Source organism: Lissotriton helveticus, chromosome 9 (assembly GCF_964261635.1).
Source record: "Lissotriton helveticus chromosome 9, aLisHel1.1, whole genome shotgun sequence".
In the NCBI taxonomy this organism is placed as follows: domain Eukaryota; kingdom Metazoa; phylum Chordata; class Amphibia; order Caudata; family Salamandridae; genus Lissotriton; species Lissotriton helveticus.
Window position 1 is genome coordinate 877,522,177 of NC_136070.1, and position 14,870 is coordinate 877,537,046.

General features: G+C 42.1%; 1 protein-coding gene across 1 annotated transcript in view; it reads right to left on the reverse strand.

Annotated features, from left to right (window-relative positions):
• Window positions 1-1,414: 1,414 nt before the first annotated feature.
• LOC144781946 (cytochrome P450 2G1-like) overlaps window positions 1,415-14,870 on the reverse strand; it is a 552,942-nt gene continuing 539,486 nt past the window's right edge. Inside the window, exons 8-9 of the mRNA XM_078661038.1 lie at window positions 1,825-1,966; window positions 1,415-1,627 (exon numbers count right to left, since the gene is read on the reverse strand). Of these exons, the coding sequence (XP_078517164.1) occupies window positions 1,434-1,627; window positions 1,825-1,966 (336 nt within the window). The 3' untranslated portion in view covers window positions 1,415-1,433. The remainder of the gene's footprint in view (window positions 1,628-1,824; window positions 1,967-14,870) is intronic.

Genomic DNA, 14,870 nt, shown 5'->3' on the forward strand with positions numbered 1-14,870 from the left:
TTGACCGTACAAGTACACTGCTAGTGACCACACACCTGTCCTCTTAAAAATGGTCGAGGTGTTTCGCAACGTTTAAGGGACACTATAATTACCTTGTTTTGATATAGGCTACCTCCATTTCTCTATTAGTCTTTCATTTACTTCAGTTTTGCCAGCCCTTATGGCTCAGTCAGTCTAGATTGGGCTGTTTATCCATAACCCTTTATGGCAGAGCAGGCTCTGAACTTTGGCAGAAAGAGTGGACAAGCCAGCCAGATTATCACGTTGTGTATTCACACAATTGGGTAACGTGAAAAATTAGGAAGTTAGGTAGCTAGAGGTTCGATCTGAACATCAATAAAGCCATGACTTTCGCATTAAGTAAGTAATCCATCACCATCATGTTACCTTAAGCAGAGGCATAGCCTTCATCATCATGATCGTAGCCTGAGATCCAATTACTTGCAACTTCTTTATGTCCCGTGACATTACAAAGTACAACAAGGAGGAAGGTCCTTTTCGGTAAGAAAAGCTCTGCCTTTCCACATGCGCCTGATCAAGTCAGAGCAAGAGTTTAGGAAGGGGATGTATGACGTTACAACGCATGCTTTTACCACGCATGCTGTTACAACGCAAACCTTTACAACGCATAGTGCTTTGGGGTGCTGGATAGTGAATAGTTTAATTTACTATTCCAACTACAGTCCCCGTGGACACTAGGGAAGGTCTTGGATAGTAAATTAAATCTATTCCCTATCCTAGAGCGCCCCCCAGCGCAATGGGTTGTAATGGTTTTCGTTGTAAAACCTGCGTTGTAAAAGCACTGTGTTGTAAAAGTTTCGTTGTAAAGGATGTTTCCCTTAGGTAGGCCTTATAACATGGGGGCAGATTTACAAGCCCCTTGCGCCACTTTTGAGGCACTTTAACATGGGAAAAGTGACGCAAAAGTGGCGCAAGGGGCTTGTAAATCTGCCCCATGGTTCTTCTCCCAGTAGTAGTAATATTTTTTGGCAGACCGCATTAGAGCCGAGACACCTCCGCTGAGGTAGCTGTGCGCTCTACATGCACATTGATTGATTACCGCCATTCTCTAAATCAGACCCTCTATTCATGTGAACGCTGCAATCAACAAAGAGCAATGGAATGAGAAATACTGCTGGCTGGCTACAATAGTCAAGAGTGGTATAGCCATAAATGACTCTTTTAACAGTACAGTGGAATATGTGATGCTAATACGGGTCCCTGTGTGTTTTTTTTGTGTGAGTCCTGTATATGATTGCCCTTTCCACATAATCTGTTAAGTGTATTTATAGTTGCAGCTAATCTTTGTTATTCTTTAACCAGAGCACCCCAATGTTTTATATGAATGTTGAAAAAATAGTGAATCTTAAGTATAGCATCATATTGTTAATCAGAACCCAGGCCACAGCATGAATCAGGTAGCAGATATTCAATTATTGCTTTCCTTGACGGGGTACAAACGATAACTTATAAACGGGAGCCACATTTGCGATGCCAAACTCTCGAGGTGTGAAGTCAATGTCCTTGGGGTCGAGCGGAGATTTTAAGCTGAAGTTCTGCAGGATTGTGGTGAGGAACATAAAGATCTCCATACGAGCCAGGCCCTCTGCTAGACAGTTCCGCTTTCCTGGAGAAGACAAAACGATGATATCGAAAACAATGGCCACATTTTATCAGACATCAAGTGAACATCAAGCATGAGAAATGAGCATAATACAGCAAAGAAAGAGTCCCAAAGGGCTCAAGGCGGCCCCATTACTCAAGGGAAGAGATAGAAATTTAGGAAAACAGACTTATTTTAGGTAAAGTGTCTTAGGATATTACCGATAGAGAAAGGCACAGATGCATTAATTGTTTTGAAAGCCCCGTTCTCGTCCAAAAAGCGCTCAGGGTTGAAGTTGTCTGGGTCATTGAAGTATTTTCTGTCTTTTAGTACAGTGGAAAGTAAATACATCACATCAGTTCCCTGCAAAGGACAGACAAGGAAAGGGACAGTGAAGTTTTTTTTTCCTAATCAGTTTTCTGACCTCTGTGTTTCATCCAACAACAATTTCAATCGGACTTGTGTAACTTGCTACTTAGCACACTTTCAAAGAATATCACCTACAGGACAAAGCCTATGGCAACTCAAATGAGAGCCTGAAGAGGAGCACATTTGCCAGACCACAACCACCAATGAAATCAAAGAATGCAACTGAGCACTTAAAAGAAAAAATAAGAGACTGACACAAGTACTGTTTAAGTCTACTAAGAACATTACAAGTGTATATTGTGTATAATCTGTGTTTGGCACAAAGCACCTTAAGAAGCACATCTACTTAAAAAAAACTCAGAGGAAAAAAAGATGACAAGACATTGGAACGTGTTAAATAAAGTGTTAATTCATAGCAAAGCACTGGCACCACGCAATATGAGGCTCAGATGAACACAACAAACAAGGGAGAGGGAATTTCAAGAGAGCACTAGGGGGAATATTTATCAAAGATTTGCATCACCCTTGTGCTACACAAAGTAGCACAAGGGTGACTCAAATCCTATAATGATATTTACTAAGCCACACAAGGCCACTTTGCGTGGTCATGCATGGCTTGGTAAATCTGGAGAAACGCAAGGCAGTCCAAGTTGCTGCCTTGCATAACTGGGCTTCAAGGAGGTGCTCCATGGGTGGAGTGTGGGTTTTCCCACGCATCCACCCATGGATTTTGGTGCATTCCCAGATTTATCAAGAGTCGCAAACCTGAAAATGTTTCAAAATGCTGTGCCTTACCAGGCGTACCAAGGAGAAATATCCTTATTTCTCCTCATTTTGTCCTCTTCAACATGTGCTGTATTCTGCAGCACACATAGAAAAAGTAAATAGCCTCAGAGGATTGTTTTTGTGCGGGAAGGTCTGCCTTCCTACACAAAAACAATCCTGTATCCAATATAGTGACACTTGCACCACGGTACAAGGGTTCATGCATTGGCACCAGGCAGCAGTTTGTGTGCCAGCGCCTGCAAAAAGTGGGAATGTTCCATATCTATCGAGATATGGTGCATTCAGGCCCTCTCCCTTTCACGCAGCAGAGCATGGTGCCTTGCTGCATTGCGTTACATGAAATAATGCAAAATATGGCCCTAAATCTTTAAAGCACCTCCAGAAACATTGTTATGGAAGTAACATACCTGCAAATGCTTGGGAACTGTTAAGCTTCGTTAAAGTATGGATGCCAGCATCACCAATCATTACACTGTACTCTATTAAACAACCAATCGATCATTTGTTCTTTATTTGGCTTAAATATAATCCATAAAAGCTGCATAATCAGTTTATTAATATCAAATACAAATAAAGAAATCCTTCATAATTTATCATACAGTTAGTATTCCGCATATAGTTTAAAAGCAAAAAGATGCAGCAAGGTGCCTTAGCTCTCATATTGACATAATGTAATTCAAAGTGAAAACAGCTCAATATCACAACTGCACATTGCTGCAAAGTCATCCTGTGCCCTAGCACCCACCAACTTTTTGCTGGTGGTAACTGACTCTGACTGACCATGGGCTCTTCCTGACAGGTCTAAGGTCGGTGCTATGCTGAAAGAGGCACTTAGAAAGCAGTGAAAACACCTACATACACTATGGGTTAGGGTACCCCTGTGAATGGCATGACCTCCCCTATTAGGCCCTAGTACATAATAGGGCAGGGGGTATTGAAACTACCTTTAAGTCCCTTGTGTATAATAGGGCATTGAAGTTAGAGGCCAGCAGCCCTTTCTGCACTTGCTTGTGTGCACTGCTGACACTGGGGGCAGTTTAAAAGCAGCCCTGTGTTGCAGTACTGCATTTAAAAATGCTAATTGTGCCCAAACTCAACTGTGAGGTTTGTGGCACTTATAAATGAAGACACTACAATGTTTGGTCATATTATGGTGTCCAGGGGGTGGAGGGTCGGTTAGTTCAAATGAGGACCCTTATAAAATGAGTTTTATATGCCCTGGGTTAAGTGAAATTGTAGATTTCACTCCCCACATTGTGGTTCACAAAATCGACTTTAGGAAAAAAATTCAGCCCTCCAGTAGTCTGTCCTGATTGGTCAGAGTTAAGTGGATTAGCCAGGCTCCTTTGATAAGGTGATAATATGCCCCTGGGATTAGCCAGCTCTTCTGGGAGGGCAGAGTCTGGCTATATAGGAATGTTAGAGCCAGCGACAGAAGTTGTAAACCATCCTCTTCAAAGAAGGGAGGGGACAGGTAATTTAAATCAGGTTCAGTTAAAACTCGACCCTTATAATCTAACTGCAGTCAATCAAAGTCTACCAGATGATTAAAGTTTATTTCAGAGTTAACTCATATTGATTACCATATCATAAGGGGGCACAGTTTGCTGATGTCCTCCAAGTAGGTATGCTCAAGCTCCGAAACGCACATTTGGGTGAAGAAACTGGCCAGGACAGCCAACAGCCATTTTCAATATTTTGTATGCATCAAAAATCAGTGTATCCATATAGACTCATGCTGTAGGTATCAATCAACAAGCATTTGACCTTATAGATGGCAAGCATATCTTTCAGAGGTTTTAGGAAAAAATGAAAGCTGATTTCAAAATATTCTGTTTTTCTAATATTCGGAAGATGGTTGCAATAACACACATTACCTAATGGGACACCAAGGCATGAGAAAGCCTGTATACTGCTTATCCTAACACCACATATCATGTGTGCCCTAATTTTAATGCCCTTTGGGTCATAACCCATAACCCATACCATGGATTTTAGACAATCTTGTGGTTCCTAACAGAGCAAAATAATTGAGGAGTTTCTGGAGACTGTTGATTGTAATGACCAAAATACTGTATCAATGGCATGGCATATAAAAGCAGACAAATAGATTAACATAGGTTTTAGGAAGTGCTAGATTGCGTTTAGAATCTTAAAAGCGGACACTTTCGGGCCAATTGTTTTTTTCCCTCAGTCGTTTTCTGTTATCCTTTTGGTTGATTTGCAAAACATTCCTTTGTTAGTTACGACACCATTTTAAAAATTCCTTTGTTAGTTACAACACCATTTTAATCCCATTTATTTTATTTTCTAATGATATACATGTATTTTATATCCTTAGCTGATTTGTATGGTTTATTTCTCATATGTTTGGTGGTCGTATTGCTTCCCTTAGATTGATGGTACATGTATTCATGTTCTTAAATTGATTTGAGATGTCATTTGTATCTGTGATTGCAAAGGTTTAATACTATTTTAAATATTGATATATTTATGTTTTATACCTTGTATACGTTGATGGTTTTTCCACAAATCACCGAATAAAGATATATGATGATGATGATGATGAAAAGTTTGAATACCCAGAATTGGAAAATCACAGTCTTTGGCTACCAGAAACTGCTTTAGACAAGTTAAAGAGAAAAGGCTCCAGCACACATTTTTGGTGAATACATTACTCAAGCTTCAACTCAGAACAAACCTCTTTGGACCCAAACCTGATACCGACAGCAGCTTCACTGTGCGGCTGTCTCAAAAAGCAAATATTAGGTCCCTCAACACCTGTCAAGGACATATTGGATAATGATTTTGATTGATTAACACAATCAAGCACACTACTTAAATCCAGGCCAGATCCATATACCTTTCTTCAATTTCTACCTAGTACTCAAATACGCATTTAAAAGGTGACTGCCGGGACTATTCAGATTAGGAGATCCTACAACAAGAGTTGAAACTAACTGAAACACAACTACATTTGGAATTCTTGCACGTGTAAGACATTATGTGAAGAATGAGAAGTCTAGCAAATAGAAGGTACATGTAAAGACCAAAGCTTATTGAATATACAATATAAATGTTTACATAGATTCAACCTGACCAAATACATCCAAAACAACCTACTACACCAAATGTCACCCTTCATCACTCTCCTAAAATACATACCATATCAGTGTATGTTTTATGCTACGGATTCTCTGTAAATATTTAATAATTTATTGAGTTTCTACCCAGACTATTGGCTTGCTTTAGACATTTTGCTCGCAAAAAAGGGTTGAGTCTGTCAAATGCTCATGGTCCAACAATATTGTACTTATATCCTAAACAAAAGTCAGGACTTACAGAAGTACATACAGAACATTACTGACATTCAGAAAGAATTGAGAAGATTGCCCTCAGCAGGTGTTTTTGGAATTCAGTTGGAAATTAATTTAAGTGTCATGCTAGGTTCCATCTTGAGACCTCTTTTGATCAGTGCTCTTTGTGCAGTGGCTGGGATTGTGACAGTGAAGGTGTGCAGGAGATACAAGGCAAAGACAGGAGTATCCAGAAAAAGAGAAGACATAGAATTAGAAAAGAAACAGAGTAATTGTTACAATGACATTGAGCATTTATAGGAGTTCAGAAGAAAAGCAATTGCCACAACAAGGGTTTACATTAGTTGATCTGATAAGATCAAGATATAAGATCAATAGATCATGTGATGGCTTGATATGCAATCAGAGGGGGGATTGGAGCAGTGCCATTTTGAATTCTACTTGAGATATCGTAGGAGTACATTATAATCATGGGTAGTCAGCCCTTAAATATACTCTGTGTGATTAACGTTACCAAATGAAGATATTGCATATTTGAAGTACTCCATGTGGAGGCTAACCTGTTTTATAAAATGTGTCCCTAGAAATGTAATTTACAAAGGTTTCTGCTGTACAGATATATTAATATTTTAACAGATCCTAAGCTTATAAACGTATCTCATGTGAAGTTAATGAAATAATGTGTCTGTGTAAACTAAGGTTGCCATTTGTAAATGTAGCAAGGAGTATAACTATACTGATGCATCTTAAAGTGACATCTTTTACTCATATAATTTGCATTTATTCATTAATTGAGAAACTGTCTTTATTCTGTTTTTAGAAATGTACAGGTACTTGTACCCTGTGCTTTAGTAAGTTGACATGATTTAGAGCCCTTAAGTATAGTTGCAGTTCACAATTCATTCAGCGTGCGGAACTAAAACAAATGGTTGTGTCTAAAATAAATGTTTACTGCTGTATTACTTTGGAAAGGTACGTTTTTCTTAATTTTTCTTGTGTATTTTTTTCTTGTTAGATAGATATTGCACCAACATTAAAAAAAGATAAAATTATTGTTTTGCAGTTGCTTTATAATGAATTCCAAACGTGGATGAACTGAGTAAATATACGTCTGTTTCACAATTAACTCCTCAATATATCCTCTTCTTGGATGTTAAAAAACACTTTTCCAATTTGTTTTACTTTAACAGATATATGAAACAATATATGCTCATTAAATATTAAAGTACGAGCTCAATTCTACCACAGACTGCACAATTTTTCGTGTAAGTACTAAATATTCAAACGTTTTGAAAAATATAATAGTTATATTTAATTCTTCTTTTATCTGTCATTTGACAGTCTTTTCATGTCTATATTTATTTAAATTAACATCACCTTGGGAATTTTTACCTGGTGGTTATGTTTTTGCGATACAAAAGGGGATGGTGGACGGAGCGTTTGAGCAAATCAAACACTCAGCCCCAGTCAACTGATCTGGGTTTAATCCATCACCATTCTTTAGCTCACTCAGCCACCCCAGTTCAGACATGGCCATATGCAAATCAGTCTGACCCTGTGCCTCATGGGAACAGTCCAGCCCGAACTGCCAAGCCATGTCTTCCCTGGACCGGAAACGAGCATCCTGGGACCGGTTTCGGATTCATAATCCTCATCAGCCAGGCTATCTTGAATCCAGTGACCAAGTGAGCAAGGGACTCACGTCTGAGCATACTTTGCCAACATAGGGCGAACAAAGAGATACAAAAGGGGATAATGGACGGAGCGTTTGAGCAAATCAAACACTCACCCCATGTCAACTGATCGGGGTTTAATCCATCACCATTCTTTAGCTCACTCAGCCACCCCAGTTCACACATGGCCATGTGCAAATCAGTCTGACCCTGTGCCTCATGGGAAGTGGAGAAGTGTGGCTCAATGGTTAGAGCGGCAGACCCTGATGCAGAGGTCTAGCCCGGGACCAGGGTTCCATTCCCCGCCTCGGCGGGTCTTGGGCTCAAAAATTCCACTGACCTGATAATTCTCGCCTCGGTGCCTATTCCAATCATGGCGTCCCACTCTGTAACTCTGGGCAATAGCTTGCTTAATCTCCACAACGGCCCCCACAATGCTAAGGATGCCTGGCCTCCACCCTGGTGGTGCCCAGGAGTGGAACCTCACAGGGAAAGCCAGGATGGGTTCCACAGCGGTATTCGTACAAGCACCTTGAGACCCTTGCGGGTGAGTAGTGCGCTATACAAGTATCAATTTATGGGAACAGTCCAGCCCAAACTACCAAGCCATGTCTTCCCTGAACTGGAAACAAGCATCCTGGGACCTGTTTCGGATTCATAATCCTCATCAACCAGGCTATCTTGAATCCAGTGACCAAGTGAGCAAGGGACTCAAGTCTCAGCATACCCTGCCAACTTAGGGCGAACAAAGCGATACAAAAGGGGATGGTGGACGAAGCGTTTGAGCAAATCAAACACTCACCCCAGTCAACTGATCTGGGTTTAATCCATCACCATTCTTTAGCTCTCTCAGCCACCCGAGTTCAGACATGGCCATATGCAAATCATTCTGACCCTGTGCCTCATGGCAACAGTCCAGCCCGAACTGCCAAGCCATGTCTTCACTGGACCGGAAACAAGCATCCTGGGACCGGTTTCGGATTCATAATCCTCATCAGCCAGGCTATCTTGAATCCAGTGATCAAGTGAGCAAGGGACTCACGTCTGAGCATACCCTGCTAACTTAGGGCGAACAAAGCGATACAAAAGGGGATGGTGGACGAAGCGTTTGAGCAAATCAAACACTCACCCTCAGTCAACTGATCTGGGTTTAATCCATCACCATTCTTTAGCTCACTCAGCCACCCCAGTTCAGACATGGCCATATGCAAATCATTCTGACCCTGTGTCTCATGGGAACAGTCCAGCCCGAACTGCCAAGCCATGTCTTCCCTGGACCGGAAACAAGCATCCTGGGACCGATTTCGGATTCATAATCCTCATCAGCCAGGCTATCTTGAATCCAGTGACCAAGTGAGCAAGGGACTCATGTCTGAGCATACCCTGCCAATTTAGGGCGAACAAAGCGATACAAAAGGGGATGTTGGACGGAGCGTTTGAGCAAATGAAACACTCACCCCCAGTCAACTGATTTGGGTTTAAATCATCACCATTATTTAGCTCACTCAGCCACCCCAGTTCAGGCATGGCCATATGCAAATCAGTCTGACCCTGTGCCTCATGGGAACAGTCCAGCCCGAACTGCCAAGCCATGTCTTCCCTGGACCGGAAACAAGCATCCTGGGACCGGTTTCGGATTCATAATCCTCATCAGCCAGGCTATCTTGAATCCTGTGACCAAGTGAGCAAGGGACTCACGTCTGAGCATACTTTGCCAACTTAGGGCGAACAGAGAGATACAAAAGGGGATGGTGGACGGAGCGTTTGAGCAAATCAAACACTCACCCCATGTCAACTGATCTGGGTTTAATCCATCACCATTCTTTAGCTCACTCAGCCACCCCAGTTCACACATGGCTATATGCAAATCAGTCTGACCCTGTGCCTCATGGGAGCAGTCCAGCACGAACTGCCAAGCCATGTCTTCCCTGGACCGGAAACAAGCATCCTGGGACCTGTTTCGGATTCATAATCCTCATCAGCCAGGCTATCTTGAATCCAGTGACAAAGTGAGCAAGGGACTCAAGTCTGAGCATACCCTGCCAACTTAGGGCGAAGAAAGCGATACAAAAGGGGATGGTGGACGGAGCGTTTGAGCAAATCAAACACTCACCCCCAGTCAACTGATCTGGGTTTAATCTATCACCATTCTTTAGCTCACTCAGCCACCCCAGTTCATACATGGCCATATGCAAATCAGTCTGACCCTGTGCCTCATGGGAACAGTCCAGCCCAAACTGCCAAGCCATGTCTTCCCTGGACCGGAAAAAAGCACCCTGGGACCGGTTTAGGATTCATAATCCTCATTAGCCAGGCTATCTTGAATCCAGTGACCAAGTGAGCAAGGGACTCACGTCTGAGCATACCCTGCCAACTTAGAGCGAACAAAGCGATACAAAAGGGGATGGTGGACGGAGTGTTTGAGCAAATGAAACACTCACCCCCAGTCAACTGATCTGGGTTTATTCCATCACCATTCTTTACCTCACTCAGCCAACCCAGTTCAGACATGGCCATTTGCAAATCAGTCTGACCCTGTGCCTCATGGGAACAGTCCAGCCCAAACTGCCAAGCCATGTCTTCCCTGGACCGGAAACAAGCATCCTGGGACCGGTTTCGGATTCATAATCCTCATTAGCCAGGCTAACTTGAATCCAGTGATCAAGTGAGCAAGGGACTCGCGTCTGAGCATACCCTGCCAACTTAGGGCGAACAAAGCCATACAAAAGGGGATGGTGGACAAAGCGTTTGAGCAAATAAAACACTCACCCCCAGTCAACTGATCTGGGTTTAATCCATCACCATTCTTTAGCTCACTCAGCCACCCCAGTTCAGACATGGCCATATGCAAATCAGTCTGACCCTGTGCCTTATGGGAACAGTCCAGGCCGAACTGCCAAGCCATGTCTTCCCTGGACCGGAAACAAGCATCCTGGGACCGGTTTCGGATTCATAATCCTCATCAGCCAGGCTATCTTGAATCCAGTGACCAAGTGAGCAAGGGACTCACGTCTGAGCATACCCTGCCAATTTAGGGCGAACAAAGCGATACAAAAGGGGATGGTGGACGGAGCGTTTGAGCAAATCAAACACTCACCCCCCAGTCAACTGATTTGGGTTTAAATCATCACCATTATTTAGCTCACTCAGCCACCCCAGTTCAGGCATGGCCATATGCAAATCAGTCTGACCCTGTGCCTCATGGGAACAGTCCAGCCCGAACTGCCAAGCCATGTCTTCCATGGACCGGAAACAAGCATCCTGGGACCGGTTTCGGATTCATAATCCTCATCAGCCAGGCTATCTTGAATCCAGTGACCAAGTGAGCAAGGGACTCAAGTCTGAGCATACCCTGCCAACTTAGGGCGAACAAAGCGATACAAAAGGGGATGGTGGATGGAGCGTTTGAGCAAATCAAACACTCACCCCCAGTCAACTGATCAGGGTTTAATCCATCACCATTCTTTGGCACACTCAGCCACCCCAGTTCACACATGGCCATATGCAAATCAGTCTGACCCTGTGCCTCATGGGAACAGTCCAGCCCGAACTGCCAAGCCATGCCTTCACTGGACCGGATTCAAGCTTCCTAGGACCGGTTTGTTCGCTATAAGTTGGCAGAGTATGGTCAGACGTGAGTCCCTTGCTCACTTTGCAACTGGATTCAAGCAAGCCTGGCTGAAGACGGCTGTAATGCCAGAAACCGGTCCTAGGAAGCTTGAATCCGGTACAGGGAAGGCATGGCTTGGCAGTTCGGGCTGGACTGTTCCCATGAGGCACCGGGTCAGACTGATTTGTATATGGCCATGTCTGAACTGGGGTGGCAGAGTGGGCTAAAGAACGGTGATGGATTAAACCCAGATCAGTTGACTGTGTGTGAGTGTTTGATTTGTTCAGATGCTCCGTCCATCACCACCCCTTTTTTTACCGCTTTGTTCACCATAAGTTGGCAGGGTATGCTCAGACGTGAGTCTCTTGCTCACTTTGCCACTGGATTCAAGCAAGCCTGGCTGAAGACGGCTGTAATGCCAGAAACCGGTCCTAGGAAGCTTGAATCCGGTCCAGGGAAGTCATGGCTTGGCAGTTCGGGCTGGACTGTTCCCATGAGGCACAAGGTCAGACTGATTTGCATATGGCCATGTCTGAACTGGGGTGGCAGAGTGGGCTAAAGAACGGGGATGGATTAAACCCAGATCAGTTTACTGGGTGTGAGTGTTTGATTTGTTCAGATGCTCCGTCCATCACCACCCCTTTTTGTACCGCTTTGTTCGCCATAAGTTGGCAGGGTATGCTCAGACGTGAGTCCCTTGCTCACTTTGCCACTGGATTCAAGCAAGCCTGGCTGAAGACGGCTGTAATGCCAGAAAACGGTCCTAGGAAGCTTGAATCCGGTCCAGGGAAGGCATGGCTTGGCAGTTCGGGCTAGACTGTTCCCATGAGGCACAGGATCAGACTGATTTGCATATGGCCATGTCTGAACTGGGGTGGCAGAGTGGGCTAAAGAACGGTGATGGATTAAACCCAGATCAGTTGACTGGGTGTGAGTGTTTGATTTGTTCAGATGCTCCGTCCATCACCACCCCTTTTTGTACCGGTTATGTTTTTGCTTCATCACAATTTTTTCTGATTGTTATATAAATCCTATGGGCACCTCGGTTTTCTTTTCCCAAGCTATCTCCAAAATGTTATAATTAAATTAAAATGTATTTTCACAAGTTTCGAAGATATTCATATTTTGTTATTATATGTTTCTAACATTTTAAGGGAGTACCCCTTTTTATATCCTCCTGAAAAATTGCAGTCCTGAAGATAGTCTCAGTGATGTATTGCTAAAGAGACTGAAACGTCAACTCAGTGTCCTATTTCCATTAGAAATTATTGACTTATTTGAACCCCGCTGTATACATTTCTTATATATTAATACGTATTTTTTGAAAATCAAATATTGAACAATAACACCTGCCATGTAATCATTTTTGTTGGAAGAGTAATGTTCCTTCGCTAATTGGGTGTTGCAATTATCTTTAAACTGATGTATGGATGTCATACTTTGATATATTTAATTTTTCTAAATCTTTAATTATTTTGTTTATACAAATCCTTTTTGGGTCCTTTATATTGATTATTGTTTACCCAATGCCTCAAGGGAATACTGAGTTGCCCTTTTTCTTATTATATATCAAGTATAGTTGTAGCACAAATTAATATTTCAATCCTAACTTCGATTTGCCTTTATCCCTCATTGTGTTATTTTTTCTGCTTGCATATTTTGTTTCGACTGCAGGTGTGGGCAAGTCTTAATTAGTTAGTAAAAGAACGGTTTGTGCTTTAGTTAGATAGCAAGGTATAAGAAGGTGGAATTTGGCAAGAAGCAATATGATAGTGAGCAAGTAAATGAGTTCCCATTGAGGAGGAGAAGTCTTGAGAAAGACAAATGAAGTAACACTTTATTGTTATGGAGAAGATGGGGCCAGTAGCCAATTTATGATTGGATTGTGGAAAGTTACTAAAGAGAATCACTTGAATTATCTCGAATGCAGACTAATATCTTATGTTGTAATGCAGTGAGGATCAGAGAGACATATTAACACTTCAAGAGGTACTGACCTCTTCTTCTGCTATTGTGTGACTTCATGTTAAATTACTCTTAGTTGGAGTTACTTCTACTGAAGTCTCTGATATCTGACACCTTTTTACTTTATTCAAGTGAATGCTTTTAGTTTAGGGTGGTCCCTTTTTGGTTAGTGTAGGGAGAGATAGTTACTCATGCTTGCTTTCAATATTCAGTTGATGCAATTTAATGTTCAATTCTTTTACATGATTACTCGCATCACCATAATTGATCTAATCGTATGTTTATTGCTGTATGAGGTACATATAGTTAGTAATGCTGATTTACATTAATGTGTTTCTGAATTCATAATAAATCCTACTAAACACATCCTACTTGTCCGGTGTAGTTATTGTGCATACACTGTATTTAAATTTTGATTATTACTCCCCCTTAGCTCTCAAGCAACTAAAAATACCATTGATTGAGTAGGGTATGTTTAGGTGGGTCAGAACTTTCTCAGTACCCTACAACTTTCATTATAGACAGTGGTGCATACATAAACATCATGACGGCAGACATGTACAAAGAATTGTCTTCGATACCACGTCTCACATTATCAAGAACTATGGTGAATACCTGGGCAGCTTCTTCACCCGTTCGGTGTAAGGGATCGTTTGTGGCAACTATGCAGCATAATAAAATAACAATGTAAGCGACAAATCATGTACCCTCAGGTACTTTGGTGATTGAATGCTTATTAGGTTTCAACACTGCTATTGAGAAGGGACTGATTTCTATTAGCTACAATTTGAATACCCATTCTGAAATAGTGAGTCCGTTTCCGACATTGTTTCATGTACTTGGGAAATTTAAGCCAATAAAGGTACAGCCTCACATTAATGAAGATTTTCGCCCTGTTGCACAGCAACACCATAAAATTGCTTTTCACTTATCAGAAGTCATTGAGAAGGAACTAGAAACACTGTTAAAGCATGATATTATTGAGCGCTGTACAGGTACAACACTGGGTTTCTCCCATTGTGGTTTTGCCGAAATAGGACAGTGGAGCTTCAGTGTCCATTTGTGTTGATATGAGACTGTCCAACAAAGCAATACAAAGAGAAATACATCTAAGTCTTCTCCTGCATTGATCTAATCAAAGTTTACCATCAATTTGAATTAAAAAAATACTGCAGGTACATTATTATTTTTTAAATGGATATTGGTTTGTTCAGATATAAAAGACTCAGGAGCAGGTGCATCTCTGCATATTATTATGGATGTGCCGGTAAAGATGCGACACGCAAAAATACCCTTGCGCCACTATGGATGCGTTGCATTTACAATGTGGTGCACCACAGCGCAAGGATAGACAGATACGTGTTGCATCTTTTGTTGCATCTTTTGTTGTAAGGGCAGCGCTTTGCTGGAGTCGTGTCACAAGCACGATGCAACTCCAGCAATGCTCAGGGGTGACTTAAACTTATTGTGCTGCGCCACTCCTCACGTCTGCTTCATGTAGGCGTAAGGTTTTGATGCAGCAGCGTCGCAAAAGTGACTAAGTGAAA